This window comes from Tachyglossus aculeatus, chromosome 5, assembly GCF_015852505.1.
Source record: "Tachyglossus aculeatus isolate mTacAcu1 chromosome 5, mTacAcu1.pri, whole genome shotgun sequence".
Taxonomy (NCBI): domain Eukaryota; kingdom Metazoa; phylum Chordata; class Mammalia; order Monotremata; family Tachyglossidae; genus Tachyglossus; species Tachyglossus aculeatus.
In genome coordinates, this window is record NC_052070.1 from 9,231,581 (window position 1) to 9,253,754 (window position 22,174).

General features: G+C 47.8%; 1 protein-coding gene across 1 annotated transcript in view; it reads right to left on the minus strand.

Annotated features, from left to right (window-relative positions):
• Positions 1-11,318: 11,318 nt before the first annotated feature.
• TACR1 (tachykinin receptor 1) overlaps positions 11,319-22,174 on the minus strand; it is a 54,232-nt gene continuing 43,376 nt past the window's right edge. Inside the window, exons 3-5 of the mRNA XM_038747190.1 lie at positions 16,244-16,394; positions 13,583-13,779; positions 11,319-11,616 (exon numbers count right to left, since the gene is read on the minus strand). Coding sequence (XP_038603118.1) covers positions 11,319-11,616; positions 13,583-13,779; positions 16,244-16,394 — 646 coding nt within the window. The remainder of the gene's footprint in view (positions 11,617-13,582; positions 13,780-16,243; positions 16,395-22,174) is intronic.

Genomic DNA, 22,174 nt, shown 5'->3' on the forward strand with positions numbered 1-22,174 from the left:
ATATTTATTGAGTGCTTACTGTGTGCAGAGCACTGTACTAAGCGCTTGGGAAGTCCAAGTTGGCAACATATAGAGATGGTCCCTACTCAACAGCGGGCTCACAGTCTAGAAGGGGGATAAATGTGGGCTGGATGAGATGTGTGCTCTGCACACAGTCAGCGCTCAATAGATAAGATTGAATGACTGGATAAATTCATTTATTCATTCAATCGTATTTATTGAGCGCTGACTGTGTGCTGAGCACTGTACTAGTCGCTTGGGAAGTCCAAGTTGGCAACATCTAGAGACGGTCCCTACCCTACAGTGGGTTCACAGTCTAGAAGGGAGATAAATGTGGGCTGGATGAGATGTGTGCTCTGCATACAGTCAGCGCTCAATAGATAAGATTGAATGACTGGATAAATGCATTCATTCATTCAGTAGTATTTATTGAGCACTGATTGTGTGCCGAGCACTGTACTAGTCGCTTGGGAAGTCCAAGTTGGCAACGTATAGAGATGGTCCCTACCCAACAGCGGGATCACAGTCTAGAAGGGGGATAAATGTGGGATGGATGAGACGTGTGCTCTGCACACTGTCAGCGCTCAATAGATAAGATTGAATGACTGGATAAATTCGTTTATTCATTCAATCGTATTCATTGAGCGTTTACTGTGTGCAGAGCACTGTACTAGTCGCTTGGGAAGTCCAACTTGGCAACATATAGAGACGGTCCCTACCCAACAGCGGGTTCACAGTCTAGAAGGGGGACAAATGTGGGCTGGATGAGATGTGTGCTCTGCACACAGTCAGCGCTCAATAAATACGATTGAATGAATGAATGAATTTATCTAGTCATTCGTTCTTATCTATTGAGCGCTGACTGTGTGCAGAGCACTGTACTAGGCGCTTGGGAAGTCCAAGTTGACAATATGTGGAGACAGTCCCTATCCAACAGCGGGCTCACAATCTAGAAGGGAGATAAATGTGGGCTGGATGAGATGTGTGGGAATATTCAGTCGAAGTAGAAGAACCACCCGGACTTGTTGTTACTCTGAATCAATCAATCAATCAATCGCATTTATTGAGCACTTACTGTGTGCAGAGCACTGTACTAAGCGCTTGGGAAGTACAAGGTGGCAACATATAGAGACAGTCCCTACCCAACAGTGGGCTCACACTGAGGGAATCACTGATGGAACGCAGCATTTTATTTTGGGGATCATTCGGACCAAAAATGCCTTAATGCGGTTCGTTGACGACAATTTATTCTCTCACCGCCTCTCCCCGAACCTGGAAATCCTCAATGTTTGTCTGCGCTAATCTTTAGACAGGGAACGCTTCTCACGCGGAACGGAAAAAGCAGCGACGCCATCTGGGAAAAGCCCAGGCCTGGGAGACAGAGGACCCTGGGACCCCTTGGGCAAGTCACTTCACTTCTCCGTGCCTCAGTTTCCCCATCTGGCAAATGGGGACGAAGACTGTGAGCCCCACGGGCGACAGGGATTGGGTCCAACTTGATTACCTTGAATCTACCCCCCTCATTTAGGACGATGCTTGACACATAGTAAGCGCTTGGCAGATCATCATCAATCGTATTTATTGAGCGCTTACTATGTGCAGAGCACTGTACTACGCGCTTGATACCGTCGTTATTATTACATAAGATGTGCTTAACAAACGCAGCGGTCATGACAGCGATAATAATGATAATCGTGACAATAGTAAACCCGACGGAAGAGCAGCATGAATATTTAGGAAGAATACACGACAAGCAACGTGGTCCAGTGGTTAGAGCCCGGACCTGAGGGTCAGGGGATCTAGATTCATTCAGTCATTCATTCAATCGTATTTATTGAGCATTTGCCGTGTGCTGAGCACTGTACTAAGCGCTTGGGAAGTACAAGTTGGCAACATATAGAGACGGTCCCTACCCAACAACGGGCTCACAGTGTGATTCCAATCCCAGTTCTTCCCCTTGCCTGCTGTGGGACCTTGGGCTAGTCACTTCATTTCTCTGCACCTCAGTTTCCTCATCTGTAAAATGGGGGTTCATTCATTCATTCAATCGGATTTATTGAGCATTTGCCGTGTGCAGAGCACTGTACTAAGCGCTTGGGAAGTACAAGTTGGCAACATATAGAGATGGTCCCTACCCAACAACGGGCTCACAGTGTGATTCCAATCCCAGTTCTTCCCCTTGCCTGCTGTGGGACCTTGGGCTAGTCACTTCATTTCTCTGTGCCTCAGTTTCCTCATCTGTAAAATGGGGCTTCATTCATTCATTCAATCGGATTTATTGAGCGTTTGCTGTGTGCAGAGCACTGTACTAAGCTACAAGTTGGCAACATATAGAGACGGTCCCTACCCAACAATGGGCTCACAGTGTGATTCCAATCCCAGTTCTTCCCCTTGCCTGCTGTGGGACCTTGGGCTAGTCACTTCATTTCTCTGCGCCTCAGTTTCCTCATCTGTAAAATGGGGGTTCATTCATTCATTCAATCGGATTTACTGAATCCGATTGAATATTATTTATTTATTTACTGAATACGATTGATGATGATTTATTGAGCATTTGCTGTGTGCAAAGTACTGTACTAAGCGCTTGGGAGAACACTATACAACAACAGACAACATCTACTCCCTCCCCCTTAGTCCCTTAGACAGGGACTACGTCTGACCTGCTTGAATTGTGTCTCCTCCAGCGCTTGGCACAGTGCTTGGCACATAGTAAGCGCCTAACCAATACTGCCACAATCGGAGCATGGATCTCCTGTACTGGACGACACCAGACACTCAGAACATGGGTGCAAATCAGGGCTCCTGGCCTCCACCCCCCAAATCCTTCTAGCCTAGGGGTTGGAGCACAGGCCTGAGATTCACAAGGACCTGGGTTCTAATTCCGCTGCCACTTAATAATAATAATAATGGCATTTATTAAGCGCTTACTCTGTGCAAAGCACCATTCTAAGCGCTGGGGAGGTTACAAGGTAATCAGATTGTCCCACGGGGGGCTCACAGAGTCTTCATCCCCATTTTCCAGATGAGGGAACTGAGGCCCAGAGAAGTGAAGTGACTTGCCCAAAGTCACCCAGCTGACAATTGGCAGAGCTGGGATTTGAACCCATGACCTCTGACTCCAAAGCCCGAGCTCTTTCCACTGAGCCACGCTGCTTCACTTGTCTGCTTTATGACCTCGGACAAGTCACTCCACTTCTCCGGGCCTCAGTTCCCTCATTCGTTCATTCAATCGTATTTATTGAGCGCTTACTGTGTGCAGAGCACTGTTCTAATCAATCAATCAATCAATCATATTTATTGAGTGCTTACTCAATAAGCCAAGAAGCAGCGTGGCTCAGTGGAAAGAGCATGGGCTTTGGAGTCAGAGGTCAGAGGTTCAAACCTCGGCTCGGCTCCGCCAACTTTCAACTGTGTGACTTTGGGCAAGTCATTTAACTTTTCTGTGCCTCAGTGACCTCATCTGTAAAATGGGGATTAAGACAGTGAGCCCCCAGTGGGACAAACTGATCACCCTGTAACCTCCTCAGCGCTTAGAACAGTGCTTTGCACATAGTAAGCGCTTAATAAATGCCATTATTATTATTATTATTATTATTATTATTATTATTACTGTGTGCAGAGCACTGTACTAAGCGCTTGGGAAGTACAAGTTGGCAACATATAGAGACAGTCCCTACCCAACAGTGGGCTCACAGTCTAATCTGGAAAAGGGAAATGAAGACTGTGAGCCCTGTGTGGGACAGGGACTGTGTCCAACCTCATTATCTTATATCCACCCCAGCGCTTAGTACAGTGCCTGGCACATAGTAAGCGCTTAACCAATACCATTACAAACAGGGAAACCTCTGGCCTCGTGGTTCCAAGAGGGTTGGGGTCCATAATTCAGTGCTTACAACAGTGCTTTGCACATAGTAAGTGCTTAATAAATGCCATCATTATTATTATAAAGCGCTCTCTGGGATGCGCTGGACGACCCCAGAGGACGGGACCCCCATCCCTCCATACCCCAAAATGATCCCCGGAACTCACAGTCCCGGAGAAGCAGCGTGGCTCAGAGGAAAGAGCCCGGGCTTGAGAGTCAGAGGTCATGGGTTCTAATCCCGGCTCCACCACTTGTCAGCTAGGTGACTTCGGGAAAGTCACTTAGCTTCTCTGGGCCTCAGTTCCCTCATCTGGAAAATGGGGATGAAGACTGTGAGCCCCCCGTGGGACAACCCGATTACCTTGTATCTACCCGAGCGCTTAGAACAGTACTCGGCACATAGAAAGCACTTAACAAATGCCATTATTATAATTTGCTGCCCGTCCTCCTGTGCCTCACTGCCACCACTGAAAATGTCACTGGAAGCCAGTCCTCAGAGGGACCCCAGGATTGACCCTGCCTGCCTCCCTCAGTCTGTTGTCCCCAGGACTTAGTAATAATAATATTATTATATATTATTATTATTATTATTATTATTATAATGGCATTTATTAAGTGCTTACTATGTGCAAAGCACTGTACTAAGCGCTGGGGAGGTCACAAGGTGATCAGATTGTCCCACGGGGGGCTCACAGATTTAATCCCCATTTTTACAGATGAGGTAACTGAGGCACAGAGAAGTGAAGTGACTTGCCCAAAGTCACACAGCTGACAATTGTTGGAGCCGGAATTTGAACCCATGACCTCTGACTCCAAAGCCCATGCTCTTTCCACTGAGCCACGCTGCTTCTCGAATACAGTGCCCTGCCACTAATAATAAGCGCTATCACTAATAATAATAATAATGGTATTTGTTGAGCACTTATTACGTGCCACACACTGTTCTAAGCGCTGGGAGAGATCATCAGGTTGGACATCCTTCCTGTCCCACATGGGGGTCACCATCTTAGTCCCTGTTTTACAGGTGAGGCCACTGAGGAGGGAAGTGAAGTGAAATGATCCACGCTCCGACTGCGGCGGTATTTGTCGGGTGTTTACTGTGTGCCGAGCACTGTACCAAGCGCTTAAAATTCAGTGCTCTGCACACAGAAAGCGCTCAATAAATACGATTGAATGAATTTGCCCAAGGTCACACAGCAGACAAGTGGTGGGGATGGGATTAGAACCCACATCCTCTGATTTCCAAGCCCGGGCTCTAACCACTAGGCACACTGCTTATCACTACTTCTGCTACCACTACTACTACTATTTCTACTACTACTACTACAGCTGCTACTACTACTAGAGAAGCAGCATGGCTCAGTGGAAAGAGCTCGGGCTTTGGGAGTCAGGGGTCATGGGTTCTAATCCCGGCTCTGCCACTTGTCAGCTGGGTGACTTTGGGCAAGTCACTTCACTTCTCTGGGCCTCAGTTCCCTCATCTGTAAAATGGGGATGAAGACTGTGAGGCCCTGTGGGACAACCTGATCACCTTGTATCCCCCCAGCACTTAAAACAGTGCTTTGCACATAGTAAGTGCTTGACAAATGCCATTATTATTATTATTATTTGGAGTCAGAGGTCATGGGTTCTAATCCAGGCTCCGGAACTTGTCAGCTGTGTGACTTTGGGCAAGTCACTGCACTTCTCTGGGCCTCAGTGACCTCATCTGTAAAATGGGGATGAAGACTGGGAACCCGCCGTGGGACAACCTGGTCACCTTGTAACCTCCCCAGCGCTTAGAACAGTGCTTGGCACATAGTAAGCGCTTGACAAATGCTATTATTATTATTATTATTATTATTATTATTATTTGGAGTCAGAGGTCATGGGTTCTAATCCAGGCTCCACCACTTGTCAGCTGTGTGACTTTGGGCAAGTCACTTCCCTTCTCTGTGCCTCAGTTCCCTCATCTGTAAAATGGGGATGAAGACTGGGAGCCCGCCGTGGGACAACCTGGTCACCTTGTAACCTCCCCAGTGCTTAGAACAGTGCTTGGCACATAGCAAGTGCTTGACAAATGCCATTATTATTATTATTATTATTATTATTATTTGGAGTCAGAGGTCATGGGATCTAATCCAGGCTCCGCCCCTTGTCAGCTGTGTGACTGTGGGCAAGTCACTTCACTTCTCTGGGCCTCAGTGACCTCATCTGTAAAATGGGGATGAAGACTGGGAGCCCCACGGGGGATAACCTGGTCACCTTGTAACCTCCCCAGCGCTTAGAACAGTGCTTGGCACATAGTAAGCGCTTAACAAATGTCATTATTATTATTATTATTACTACAGCTACAACTAACTACTGCTTCCATATGTCCTAGCTCCTTCCCTCTAGCAGCAGGAAGGAGGCAATTTCCATTTGAGGAGTAGATTGGTGCAGTCAGGAGGACACATCTGGTCTCCCTGATGGACTTTCCCAAGCGTTCAGGACACAGTCCACCCCCCTCCCCTGACTCCCGCCCGGGATCGCTCAGCGCTTAGAACAATGCTTGGCACCTAGTAAGCGCTTTACAAATACCATCATTATTAATCAATCAATCAATCAATCGTACTTATTGAGCGCTTATGGTGTGCAGAGCACTGTACTAAGCGCTTAGGAAGTACAAGTTGGCAACATATAGAGACAGTCCCTACCCAACAGTGGGTTATTATTATTACATCCAGTAACAGTGGCTAGCAGACAATGGGTTTGGGGAGCTCACGGTCTCCTTGGCTACTGGGGGTGGGGAGACGGGCTAGATTCGGGGTTCATCATCATCATCAATCGTATTTATTGAGCGCTTACTATGTGCAGAGCACTGTACTAAGCGCTTGGGAAGTACAAATTGGCAACATCTAGAGACAGTCCCTACCCAACAGTGGGCTCACAGTCTAAAAGGGGGAGACAGAGAACAAAACCAAACATACTAACAAAAAACAGGGTGCGAAGGGGTGGGGAGAGGGGCTAGATTTGGGGTTCGGGGGGGGGGAGACCCTCTCGCCTCCTTCCCCCTGCAGCTCAGAAGCGATGCCCAAGTTGACAGGCCTCTTGGAAGGGAAAATACTGGCTTCGGACCAAAAGACAGGAATCAGGGAACAGGGTAAGGAGTCTTCCTGTGGGATCCTTGTCGGTTCTGGCAGATTTCCTCAAAATGTTCCTTAAGATTATTTGACACTGAGACCTGGTGTAACAAGCACACACAATGTTGTGTGTCTGGGTCTCTGCTAGTAATAATAATGATGGCATTTGTTAAGCACTTACTATGTGCAAAGCACTGTTCAAGCGCTGGGGGGGATACAAGGTGATCAGGTTGTCCCATGTGGGGCTCACAGTCTTAATCCCCATTTTACAGATGAGGGAACTGAGGCTCAGAGAAATGAAGTGATTTGCCCAAGGTCACACAGCAGACAGGTGGTGGAGCCTGGATTCGAACCCATGACCTCTGACTCCAAAGCCCGGGCTCTTTCCACTGAGCCAAGCTGCTAGTGCCTTGACCCAAAGGCACCCTCCAGTTATCGCCCCATCTCTCTCCTTCCAGTCACTTAGCTTCTCTGTGCCTCAGTTACCTCATCTGTTAAATGGGGATGAAGACTGTGAGCCCCCCCATGGGACAACCTGATCACCTTGTATCCTCCCCAGCGCTTAGAACAGTGCCTTGCACATAGTAAGCGCTTAACAAATGCCATTATTATTATTATTATTATTATTATTATGGCACCCAATGGGGGGACTTGGTGGCTTCAATACCAGTTAGGGGAGACTGAGGCTGGGTGATCTGCTCGTTTATAACAGCACGGCTCAGTGGAAAGAGTCCGGGCTTGGGAGCCAGAGGTCGTGGGTTCTAATCCCGGCTCCGCCACTTGTCAGCTGTGTGACTTTGGACAAGTCACTTAGCTTCTCTGTGCCTCAGTTGCTTCACGGGGATTAATATTGTGAGCCCCATGTGGGACAACCTTGTATCTCCCTCAGTGTTTAAGAACAGTGCTTGGCACCTAGTAAGAGCTTAACAAACACCAACATTATTATTATTATAGGAAGCACTTAACAAATACCATCATTATTATTCATTCAATCATATTTATTGAGCACTTACTGGGTGCAGAGCACTCTACTAAGCGCTTGGGAAGTACAAGTTGGCAACATATAGAGACGGTCCCTACCCAACAACGGGCTCACAGTTATAAAGGAACCGCAGCAAGGGGCGAGGGGTGAGGGAGGGGTAGAAGCGGGGGGCTCTGCCGGGCACCCCCAAGTCTTGTGGTGAAACAAGGAGGGGTGAAGTCACCGTCCTCCTGGCCAGGGTACAGGCCAGGGGGTCACTGACTCAGTGGAAAGAGCCCGAGCTTTGGAGTCAGAGGTCATGGGTTCCAATCCCGGCTCCGCTTATTGTCAGCTGTGTGACTTTGGGCAAGTCACTTTACTTCTCTGGGCCTCAGTTCCCTCATCTGGAAAATGGGGGTGAAGGATTGTGAGCCCACCGTGGGACAACCTGATCACCTTGTAACCTCCCCAGCGCTTAGAACAGTGCTTTGCACATAGTAAGCACTTAATAAATGCCATTATTATTATTATTATAATTCCCGGAGGCTGCCGAGATCAGATCTGGAGGCTTTGAGGTCCCCCGGCTCAGCCCTAGGCCCGGAAAATCCCACCCAGCTACTGCAGCGGGAGAATATGGACAAAGGTTGGCCCCCCCAGCAACCTTCCCCCCCCAAATTGTTCTAGCTCACTTTCTTAAGCGCTTAGCACACAGTTGGTGCTCAATAAATACGACTGAATGAATGAATGCAGGCAGGAATGTATCTGTTGTTCTAATCCCAGCTTTGCCACACACCTGCTGTGTGATCTTGGGCAAGACACTTAACTTCTCTGAGCATCAGTTCCCTCGTCTGTAAAATGGGGATGAAGACTGTGAGTCCCACGTGGGACAGCCTGATCACCTTGTATCCCCCAGCGCTTAGAATAGTGCTTCGCACATAGTAAGCGCTTAACAAATGCCATCATTATTATTATTATTACTGTACTCTCCCAAGCACCTAGTCCAGAGCTTTGCACACCGGAAGTGCTCAATAAATATGATTGAATGAATGGACAATCCTCCAAAGAGCAGCATCCTTGCTCACGTATCCAGGTCTCCACACACGTCTCTTCCCGCCGGCGGAGGCGGAAGGCGGAGGGGGGCCGGGGAGGGAGAATTCCCAGACTAGAGCTCCGGAAGGCCTAGTTTGGGAGCTGCCCCTTTCCTGGCTCGATGGCAAAGCTTCCTCCGGAGCCACGTGGGAATTTCCCCTGGCAGCCAGCCCATCCCTTTCGCCGTCAGCCGGCCCAGGCGGGATTTACTGAGAGGAAGACCACCTCTTGTCCATCCACCCAGAACAATTACAGAAGCAGCATGACCTAGCGGATAGAGCATGTGCCTGGAAGTTAGAAGGTCATGGGTTCTAATCCCGGCTCTGCCACACGTCTTGGGCAAGTCACTTCACTTCTCTGGGCCTCAGTTCCCTCATCTGGATAATGGGGATTGAGTCCTGTGAGACAGGGATTTTATCCAACCAATTTGCTTGTATCCAGCAAGTTCGGTGTCCGCCACATAGTAAGTGTTGAACAAATACCATAATTATTATTATTATAACAAGGTCCGGGCCCCAGCCCCAGCCCGGGGGACCGGGGAGAGCGAGAAAGCCGTGCGGCCTAGTGGAAACAGTCCGGGACTGGGAGTCAGAGGATGTGGGTTCTAATCTCGGTTCTGCCACAGGTCTGCTGTGTGACCTTGGGCTGGTCACTTTACGGCTCTGGGCCTCAGTTACCTCACCTGGAAAACGGGGATCGAGACAGTGAGCCTCATGTGGGACGGGGATTGTGTCCAACCTAATTAGCTCGGATCTACCCCAGTGCTTAGAACAGTGCTCGGCACACAGTAAGAGCTTAACAAATATCTCAATTATTATTATTATTATGTGCTTCAGTCTCTGGGACAGGACCCAAACACGCCGTCCTGTTCAGTCTGGCTCAGCTGGCCAGTCAGGCAGCCGGATTCCGGGGTCCCCCGCCTCATCTCCCCTTTCAGAGCACAAAGTGGGGAAGGGACCACCTCTCAGGAAGGTCAAGCACGAACTGGGGGAGACACGTCCTGGAATGGAGGGAGGGGTCGGCATCAACTCCGTATCGGGATCCCTCCCATCGGAGAGCATCCAGAAGAAGAAGAAGGGGGATGAAGAGCATCCAAAGTCTCCAGGCAGGGAGGTGTCCTTGGAAAAGCAGCCTGCCTAGTGGTTAGAGTCCGGGCTGGGGAGTCAAAAGGTCACGGTTTCTAATCCCAGCTTCATCACGTGTCTGCTGGGTGACCTCGGGCAAGTCACTTCACTTCTCTGGGCCTCAGTTCCCTCTTCTGTCATATGGGGGTTGAGACTGTAAGCCCCACGTGGGCCGGGGGCTGTGTCCCACCCGATTTGCTTGTATCCACCCCGGCGTTTAGTCCAGTGCCTGGCACATACTAAGTGCTTAACAAATAGGGAAGCAGCATGGCTCAGCGGAAAGAGCCCGGGCTTTGGAGTCAGAGGTCATGGGTGCAAATCCCGGCTCCACCACTTGTCAGCTGTGCGACTTTGGGCAAGTCACTTCACTTCTCTGGGCCTCAGTTACCTCATCTGTAAAATGGGGATTAAGACTGTGAGTCCCCCGTGGGACAACCTGATCACCCTGTAAACTCCCTAGCGCTTAGAACAGTGCTTTGCACATAGTAAGTGCTTAATAAATGCCATTATTATTCTTAAATACAGAGAAGCAGTGTGGCTCAGTGGAAAGAGCCCGGGCTTGGGAGTCAGAGGTCATGGGTTCTAATCCTGGCTCCGCCGTTTGTCAGCTGTGTGACTTTGGGCAAGTCACTTCGCTTCTCTGGGCCTCAGTTCCCTCTGCTGTGTGACCTTGGGGAAGTCACTTAACTTCTCTGAGTCTCAGTGACCTCATTTGTAAAATGGGGATTAAGACTGTGAGCCCCACGTGGGACAACTTGATCACCTTGTATCCCCCCAGCGCTTAGAACAGTGCTCTGCACATAGTAAGCGCTTAACAAATGCCATTATTATTATTATTATGGAGATGAAGACTGTGAGCCCCACGTGGGACAACCTGATCACTGTGTATCCCCCTCAGTGCTTAGAACAGTGCTTTGCACCTAATAAGCGCTTAACAAATGCCATTATTATTGTTATTATTAATACTGCAATTATTCCCACGGGCGGAAGCGCATCCAAAATAGCCCGGGACGGAGAGGGGCGGGTGAGGCCCGGAGACCGGATGGGATTGGGTGGGGGGGGGTCTGGATGTTGATAGGAGTCAGGCCAGGGGGGGTTGGGCGGGGCAGGGGTCTGGGAGGGGGCCATGCATCTCGATCCGTGGCTCTCATAGCCCGGGTCGGGGGGCCGAGGACGGGGGCTCAGCAGGACAGAGAGTTGGAGTAGAAGCTGAAGGTGTCAGACACGGCCTTGGAGTCTCCGCGGGAGGAGGAACCGTTGGAGGCCAGGTCCAGGGATGAGGGCTCCGTCTTGATGCCCGCCTCCAGGGTGACATCGCCGGGCCCGGCCACGGAGGAGATGGTGGTCTCCGCGCGGCTGGCCTTGTACGTGCTGCACTGCGTCTGCAGGAAGCGGGTGGACTTGAGCTCCAGGCCCTCGTAGTCGCCCACCCGGATGAACGGGCACCACCGGAAGGCCCGCTGAAACCCGAAGCGGAACCTGGAAACCGAGAATGACTGTCAGGGCGGGCTCCTTACGGCTCCCCTTCAAGGTGGGGCGAACATGACTCCTCCATCCACCCATCCATCCACCCACTGACCTAGCCACCCATCCATCCATCCAGCCAGCCAGCCAACCACCTAATCCATCCATCCACCTAATCCATCCATCCACTTACCCATCCATCCACCCACCTACCCGTCCATCCACCCACCTACCTGTCCATCCATCCACCCACCTACCAATTCATTCATCCATCCATGCACCTAATCCATCCATCCATCCTCTTACCCATCCATCCACCCACCTACCCATCCATCCATCCACCCACCTACCAATTCATTCATCCATCCACCCATCCGTCAACTCACCTACCAATTCATTCATCCATCCATCCACCTAATCCATCCATCCATCCACTCACCCATCCATCCACTCACCCATCCATCCACCCACCTACCCATCCATCCATCCACCCACCTACCAATTCATTCATCCATCCATCCATCCATCCACCCATCCATCCACCTACCTACCAATTCATTCATCCATCAATTCACCTACCTATCCTCCCTTTTATCCATCCATCCACCAACCAATCCATCCATCATCCATCCATCCATCCACCCATCCATCCACCCACCTACCAATTCATTCACCCATCAATCCACCTACCTATCCTCCCTTCCATCCATCTAGCCACCTACACATCCATCCATCCAACCTACCATCCACCTACCAATTCATCCAACCATCCATCCATCCATCCATCCATCCATCCATCCATCCATCCATCCATCCATCCAACCATCCACCTACAAATTCATCCATCCATCCATACATCCACCCACCCACTCAGCTACCAATTAATCCATCATCCATCCATCCATCCATCCAACCATCCACCTACAAATTCATCCATCCATCCATCCACCCATCCATCCAGTCATCCATCCATCATCCATCCATCATCCATTCATCCATCCATCCATGCAACCATCCACACAACCATACACTTACCAATTCATCCATCCATCCATCCATCCATCCATCCATCCATCCATCCATCCACCCATCCATCCATCCACCCATCTACCAATTCATCCATCCATCCATCCATCCAACCATCCACCTACAAATTCTTCCATCCATCCATCCATCCATCCATCCATCCATCCATGCATCCATCCATCCACCCACCTACCAATTCATTCATCCATCCATCCATCCAACCATCCACCTACAAATTCATCCATTCATCCAACCATCCATCCATCCACCCACTCACCTACCAATTCATCCATCATCCATCCATCCAACCATCCACCTACAAATTCATCCATCCATCCATCCATCCATCCATCCATCCATCCATCCATCCGTGCAACCTACCATCCACCTACCAATTCAACCATCATCCATCCATCCATCCATCCATCCATCCATCCATCCATCCATGCAACCATGCACGCAACCATCCACCTACCAATTCATCCATCCATCCATCCATCCATCCATCCATCCATCCATCCATCCACCCATCCAACCATCCACCTACCAGTTCATCCATCCATCTATCCATCCACCCACCCATTCACCTACCAATTCATCCAACCAACCATCCATCCATCCATCCATCCATCCATCCATCCATCCATCCATCCATCTATCCATCCATCCACCCACTCACCTACAAATTCATCCATCATCCATCCATCCATCCATCCATCCATCCACCCATCTAATCTCTCCATTCATTCACCCACCCACCCACCCACCCACCGGCAGGGGTCAGGGTCCAGGGTCCAGGGTCCAGTGGGGAGTTCTGACTAATCTTTGAGGCAGCAGCAGATGATGGGGTTGCACATGGCGGAGCTCATGGCGAGCCACACGATGGCCAGGGAGGTGGGCGATACCGTCAGGGGTCAGGGGTCAGGGGTCAGGGATCGGGATTCAGGGATCTGACCGTTCATTGAGGCAGCAGTAGATGACGGGGTTGTACATGGTGGAGCTCATGGCGAGCCACATGACGGCCAGGTAGACCTGCTGGATGCAGGGGTCCAGGTAGGCGTCAGGCCTCAGGTAGGGCAGCAGGAAGAAGATGTGGTAAGGCAGCCAGCACACCGCAAATGCGCATACCACTGCTACCATCATCTTCACCACCTGTGGATGGATGGGTGGATGAATGGGTGGATGGATGGATGGATGGATGGATGGATGGATGGATGGATGATGGATGAACTGGTAGGTGGGTGGGTGGATGGATGGATGGATGATTTAATGAATTGGTAGGTGGATGGTAGGTTGGATGGATGGATGGATGGATGGATGGATGGATGGATGGTTGGATGGATGGATGGATGGATGGTTGGATGGATGGATGGATGGATGGATGGGTGGATGGATGGGTGGATGGATGGATGGATGGATGGATGGATGGATGGATGAATTGCTAGGCGGGTGGGTGGGGGATGGATGGATGGATGAATGAATTGGTAGGTGGGTGGGTGGATGGATGGATGGATGGATGGCTCATGCAGCCCCCCTGTGGACCCCTCCAACCCCCCATCCCAGCCACCCCCTCTCCCAGCTCCCCTCCCCACTTCATCCCCCTCCTTCCCAACTCCCAAGTCTCCTCTCCCATGCATCCCCCTCTCCCAGCTCCTCCATTCATTCATTCGATCATATTTATTGAACACTTGAGAACATATAATGTCCGTACCCAAAAACGGGCTCACAGTCTAGAAGAGGGAGACAGACAACAAAGCAAAACATGTGGACAGGTAAGTCATCATTCATTTCATTCATTCAATCGTATTTAGGCGTATTTATTGAGCGCCTACTGTGTGCAGAGCACTTTACTAAGCGCTTGGGAAGTACAAGTTGGCAGCGTATAGAGACAGTCCCTACCCAACAACGGGATCTCAGTCTAGAAGGGGGAGACAGACAACAAAACAAAACATGTGGACAGGTGTCAAGTCGTCACTCATTTCATTCAGTCAATCGTATTTATTGCGCGCTTACTGTGTGCAGAACACCGTACTAAGCGCTTGGGAAGGCCAAGTTGGGAACATAACCTGTTGTTGGGTAGGGAGTATCTCTATCAGTTGCCGACTTGTACTTCCCAAGCGCTTAGTACAGTACTCTGCACACAGTAAGCGCTCAATAAATATAATTGAATGAATGAGCACTAGAAGACTCCAAAGCCCATGCTCTTTCCACTGAGCCACGCTGCCATATCACAATATATAATATCGTGTATGTATAATGTACAGAATTGTGTATAATACAATAAAACAATAACAATATATAATATAATGATAGAATATAATGTATGTACCCTGTGGTATATATAATGTTATAAATAAATATATAATAAATATATTTGTGGCTCAGTGGAAAGAGCCCGGGCTTTGGAGTCAGAGGTCATGGGTTCAAATCCCAGCTCCGCTGCTTGTCACCTGTGTGACTTTGGGCAAGTCACTTAGCTTCTCTGTGCCTCAGTTACCTTATCAGGAAAATGGGGATTAAATGTGAGCCCCCAGTGGGACAACCTGATCACCTTGTAACCTCCCCAGCGCCTAGAACAGTGCTTTGCACATAGTAAGCATTTAACAAATGCCATCAATATTATTATCCTCCCTCTAACCCCAGGCCGGGCGAGTTGGGGGGCACTTAGCTTCTCTGTGCCTCAGTGACCTCATCTGTAAAATGGGGATTAAGACTGTGAGCCCCCAGTTGGACAACCTGATCACCTTGTAACCTCCCCAGCACTTAGAACAGTGCTTTGCACATAGCAAGCGCTTAATAAATCAATCAATCGTATTTATTGAGCGCTTACTATGTGCAGAGCACTGTACTAAGCGCTTGGGAAGTACAAATTGGCATAATAATTGTCATAATAATAATAATATATAATACATAAAATGTCATTAATATAATAAAGCAATATTATTTAATTTATGATATTTTATACAGTTATATCTTATATAAAACATAATTTTGATATTTTTATTATCATTAAGCGCTCAATTCTAGACTGTGAGCCCACTGTTGGGTAGGGACCGTCTCTATATGCTGCCAAATTGGACTTTCCAAGCGCTTAGTACAGTGCTCTGCACACAGTAAGCGTTCAATAAATCCGATTGAAGGAATGAATGAATGATTGACTGTGCTCAGAGCCCTGGGAACTTGGGGGAGTACAGTACAGAGAAGAGACAGCATGGCCCAGTGGAAAGAGTCCGGGCTTTGGAGTCAGAGGTCATGGGTTCGAATCCCGGCTCTGCCAACAGAGAAGAGACAGCATGGCTCAGTGGAAAGAGCCCGGGCTTTGGAGTCAGAGGTCATGGATTCGAATTCCGGCTCTGCCAAGGTCAGCTGTGTGACTTGGGGCAAGTCACTTCCCTTCTCTGTGCCTCAGTTACCCCATCTGTCAAATGGGGATGAAGAGTGTGAGCCCCACGTGGGACAACCTGATCACCTTGTAACCTCCCCAGCGCTTAGAACAGTGCTTTGCGCATAGTAAGCGCTTAATAAATGCCATTAAAAAAAAAGAGAGAGAGTCCCCGCCCTCAAGGAGGCCTCTGGCCCCTCCCCGGGTACCCCCAGTCCCCCATTACTCCCCTACCTTTCGCTTGGCGGCCACCTGCTCGTGGTAGCGGTCGGACGAGTCCCCGGGGATGCCCCCGGCCCAGAGGGTGATGCCCACCATGGTATAGGCGTAGCCGATCACCAGGAGGGGCAGGAAGTAGATGAGCACCGTCACGCAGATGTGATACCTGCGGAGGAAAGAGCTTAGTGCTCTGCACACAGTTAGCGCTCCTTAATTACGATGGCACGAAGGGAGAGCCAACCCTTCCATGGGCTGAGGGCCTGCTATTCATTCAATCACTCAATCAATCAATCAATTGCATTTATTGAGCACTTACTATGTGCAGAGCACTGGACTAGGCACTTGGGTAGTACGAGTTGGCAACATATAGAGATGGTCATTCATTCATTCAGTCATATTTATCGAGCGCTTACTGTGTGCAGAGCACTGGACTAAGCGCTTGGGTAGTACAAGTTGGCAACATATAGAGACGCTCCTTAATTACGATGGCATGAAGGAAAGGAGAGCCAACCCTTCCATGGGCTGAGGGCCTGCTATTCATTCAATCACTCAATCGTACTTATTGAGCGCTTACTGTGCGCAGAGCACTGGACTAAGTGCATGGGAAGTACAAGTTGGCAACATATAGGGACGGTCATTCATTCATTCATTCATTCAATCGTATTTATTGAGCATTTACTGTGTGCAGAGCACTGGACTAAGCGATTGGGAAGTACGAATTGGCAACATATAGGGACCGCCATTCATTCATTCATTCATTCATTCAATCGGATTTATTGAGCGCTTACTGTGTGCAGAGCACTGTACTAAGCGATAGGGAAGTACAAATTGGCAACATATAGAGACGCTCCTTAATTACGATGGCATGAAGGAAAGGAGAGCCAACCCTTCCATGGGCTGAGGGCCTGCTATTCATTCAATCACTCAATCGTATTTATTGAGCGCTTACTGTGTGCAGAGCACTGGACTAACTGCATGGGAAGTACAAGTTAGCAATATATAGGGATGGTCATTCATTCATTCATTCATTCAATCGGATTTATTGAGCGCTTACTGTGTGCAGAGCACTGTACTAAGCGCTTGGGAAGTCCAAGTTGGCAACATATAGAAACGGTCCCTACCCAACAGCAGGCTCACAGTCTAGAAGGGGGAGACAGACAACAAAACAAAACATACACTCTAGAAGGGGCGGGGGAGTCCTCAGCTGTCCTCTAATAATAATAATAATAGTAATAATAATGACATTTGTTAAGTGCTTACTATGTTCGAAGCACTGTTCTAAGTGCTGGGGGGGATACAAGGTGATCAGGTTGTCTCATGTGGGGCTCACAGTTTTAATCCCCATTTTCCAGATTAGGGAACTGAGGCTCAGAGAAGTGAAGTGACTTGCCCAGGGTCACACAGCAGACAAGGGACGGAGCTGAGATTAGAACCCATGACCTCTGGCTCCCAAGCCCAGGCTCTTTCCACTGAGCCCTGCTGCTTCTCTTTTATCTTCTCTTCTCTTCTCTTCTCTCTTCTCCTCTTCTCTTCTCTTCTCTTCTCTTCTCTTCTCTTCTCTTCTCTTCTCTTCTCTTCTCTTCTCTTCTCTTCTCTTCTCTTCTCTTCTCTCTTCTCTTCTCTTCTCTTCTCTTCTCTTCTCTTCTCTTCTCTTCTCTTCTCTTCTCTTCTCTTCTCTTCTCTTCTCTTCTCTTCTCTTCTCTTCTCTTCTCTTCTCTTTTCTCTTCTCTCATCTTCTCTCTTCTCTCTACCCTTCTCTTCTCTTCTCTCTTTTTCTGTTCTGTTCTGTTCTGTTCTGTTCTGTTCTGTTCTGTTCTCTTCTCTTCTCTTCTCTTCTTTTCTCCTCTCTTCTCTCTTCTTCTCTCCTCTCCTCTCCTCTCCTCTCCTCTCCTCTCCTCTTCTCTTTTTTCTCTTCTCTTCTCTTCACTGTCAGCTCCTTGTGGGCAGGGAGTGTGTCTGTTTACTGTTCTATTGGATTCTCCCAAGTGCTTAGTATAGTGCTCTGCATGCAATAAGCGTGAAGCAGCTTAGAGAAGCAGCATGGTTCAGTGGAAAGAGCCCGGGCTCTGGAGTCAGAGGTCATGGGTTCGAATTCCGGCTCTGCCACTTGTCTGCTGTGTGGCCTTGGGTAAGTCACTTCACTTCTCTGGGCCTCAGTTACCTCATCTATAAAATGGGGGTTAAGACTGTGAGCCCCACATGGGACAACCTGATCACCTTGTATCTCCCCCAGCGCTTAGAACAGTGCTCAGCACATATTCATTTATTTATTCATTCAATGGTATTTATTGAGTGCTTACTGTGTGCAGAGCACTGTACTAAGTGCTTGGGAAGTACCAGTCAGCAACATATAGAGACGGTCCCTACCCAACAACAGGCTCACAGTCTAACAGGCACATAGTAAGTGCTTAACAAATGCCATCATTATTGTTATTATTGTCTCCCCCAGAGCTCAATACAGTGCCTGGCGCTTAGTAAGCACTTAACAAATACCACACTTATTATTCTTAGCAAGTGCTTAACCAATGTTTTGTTTTGTTGTCTGTCTCTCCCTTCTGGAACATGAGCCCGTTGTGGTGTGGGACCATCTCTATCTGTTAATAATAATAATGATGATGGCATTTATTATAAATTACTATCATATAATAATATTAATAGTATTATATTATAATTATTAAAATATTATGCATACTATATATTATATCATATAATATTATAATATATTATTATTATTTATTAAGCACTTACTACATGCAAATGCACTTACTATATGCAAAGCACTGTTCTAAGTGCTGGGGAAGTTACAAGGTGATCAGGTTGTCCCTCATGGGGCTCACAGCCTTTATCCCCATTTTCCAGATGAGGGAACTGAGGCCCAGAGAAGTGAAGTATATATATATGTCTATATGTTTGTACATATTTATTACTCTATTTATTTAATTATCTTACTTGTACATATCTATTCTATTTATTTTATTTTGTTAATACGTTTGGTTTTGTTCTCTGTCTTCCCCTTCTAGACTGTGAGCCCACTATTGGGTAGGGACCGTCTCTATATGTTGCCAACTTGTACTTCCCAAGCGCTTAGCACAGTGCTCTGCACACAGTAAGCGCTCAATAAATACGATTGGATTGATTGAAGTGACTTGCCCAAAATCACACGGCTGACAGGTGGTGGAGCCGCGATTTGAACCCATGGCCTCTGACTCCAAAGCCCGGGCTTTTCCACTGAGCCACGCTGTTTCTCTATGTTGCTGACTTGTACTTCCCAAGCCCTTAGTCCAGTGCTCTGCACACAATAAGCGCTCAATAAATACAATTGAATGAATGAAAGAGCACAGGCCTGGGAGTTGGAGGACCCGGGTTCTACTTCCAGCTCTTCCATGTACCTGGTGTGTGACCTTGAGCAAGTCATCTAACTTCTCTGTGCCTCAATTCCCTCATCTGCCAAATAGAGATTCAATAGTCAAGTCAGGGTGATGCAGAAGGGAGAAGGTCCTGAAGGTCGCCACTGGCAGTGTTAATTAATGTCACTAGAGAACGATGAACTACATTTAAAAAAATGGTATTTGTTAAGCACTTAAGTGCTAGGCACTCTGCTAAGAGTTGGGGTAATAATAATAATAATAATAATAATAATAATAATAATAATAATAATAATGGTATTTGTTAAGCTCTTTACTATGTGCCAAGAACTGTTCTAAGTGCTGGGGTAGATATTTGTTTCGTTGTCTGTCTCCCCCTTCTAGACTGTGAGTTGGGTAGGGACCGTCTCTATATGTCACCAACTTGTACCTCCCAAGCGCTCAGCACAGTGCTCTGCACACAGTAAGCACTCAATAAATACGATTGAACATATTTATTACCCTATTTTTTATTTATTTATTTTACGTGTACATATCTATTCTATTTATTTTATTTTGTTAGTATGTTTGGTTTTGTTCTCTGTCTCCCCCTTTTAGACTGTGAGCCCACTGTTGGGTAGGGACTGTCTCTATATGTTACCAATTTGTACTTCTCAAGCGCTTAGTACAGTGCTCTGCACATAGTAAGCGCTCAATAAATACGATTGATGATGATGATGATGATGATTGAATGAATTGAATGGAAGGGAATCACTGTGACTCCAGAGGAGTTTGGAGAAGATTCTTTCTCTGGGGGTGTGGTGGTTTCTGGGCCACAGCTGCCTCACTTTCTTTAAATAGGGTGAAAGTGGGGGCCCTTATTCCTTCCCCAGCTCCCTCTCCATTTATTCTTATTTTATTTTGTTAATTTGTTTTGTTGTCTGTCTCCCCCTTCTAGACTGTGAGCCCACTGTTGGGTAGGGACTGTCTCTATATGTTGCCAACTTGGACTTCCCAAGCACTTAGTCCAGTGCTCTGCACACAGTAAGCGCTCACTAAATACGATTGAATGAATTGAATGGAAGGGAATCACTGTGACTCCAGAGGAGTTTGGAGAAGATTCTTGCTCTGGGGGTGTGGTGGTTTCTGGGCCGTAGCTGCCTCACTTTTTTTAAATAGGGTGCAAGTGGGGCCCTTATTCCCCTCTCCAGCCCCCTCTCCATTTCTTCTACTTATTTCATTTTGTTAATATGTTTTGTTTTGTTCTCTGTCTCCCCCATCTAGACTGTGAGCCCACTGTTGGGTAGGGACTGTCTCTATATGTCACCAACTTGGACTTCCCAAGTGCTTAGTCCAGTGCTCTGCATACAGTAAGCACTCAATAAATATGACTGAATGAATGAACAAGCCACGCTGCTTCTCATGGATGAATGTTTGTACGTATTTATTACTCTATTTATTTATTTATTTTACTTGTACATATTTATTCTATTTATTTTGTTCTGTTAATATGTTTTGTTTTGTTCTCTATCTCCCCCTTCTAGACTGTGAGCCCACTGTTGGGTAGGGACCGTCTCTCTATGTTCCCAACTTGGACTTCCCAAGCACTTAGTCCAGTGCTCTGCACACAGTAAGCGCTCACTAAATACGATTGAATGAATTGAATGGAAGGGAATCACTGTGACTCCAGAGGAGTTTGGAGAAGATTCTTGCTCTGGGGGTGTGGTGGTTTCTGGGCCATAGCTGCCTCACTTTCTTTAAATAGGGTGCAAGTGGGGCCCTTATTCCCCTCTCCAGCCCCCTCTCCATTTATTCTACTTATTTCATTTTGTTAATATGTTTTGTTTTGTTCTCTGTCTCCCCCTTCTAGACTGTGAGCCCACTGTTGGGTAGGGACTGTCTCTAGATGTTGCCAACTTGGACTTCCCAAGCGCTTAGTACAGTGCTCTGCACACAGTAAGTGCTCAATAAATACGATTGAATGAATGAAGGAATGAGCCACGCTGCTTCTCATGGATGAATGTTTGTACGTATTTATTACTCTATTTATTTTACTTGTACATATTTATTCTATTTTATTCTGTTAATATGTTTTGTTTTGTTGTCTGTCTCCCCCTTCTAGACCGTGAGCCCACTGTTGTGTAGGGACCATCTCTATATGTCGCCAACTTGGACTTCCCAAGTGCCTAGTCCAGTGCTCTGCACACGGTAAGCGCTCACTAAACACGACTGAATGAATTGAATGGAAGGGAATCACTGTGACTCCAGAGGAGTTTGGAGAAGATTCCTGCTCTGGGGGTATGGTGGTTTCTGGGCCGCAGCTGCCTCACTTTCTTTAAATAGGGTGCAAGTGGGGCCCTAATTCCCCTCTCCAGCCCCCTCTCCATTTATTCTACTTATTTCATTTTGTTAATATGGTTTGTTTTGTTCTCTGTCTCCCCCTTCTAGACTGTGAGCCCACTGTTGGGTAGGGACCGTCTCTAGATGTTGTCAACTTGGACTTCCCAAGTGCTTAGTCCAGTGCTCTGCACACAGTAAGCGCTCAATAAATACGATTGAATGAATGAAGGAACGAGCCACGCTGCTTCTCATGGATGAATGT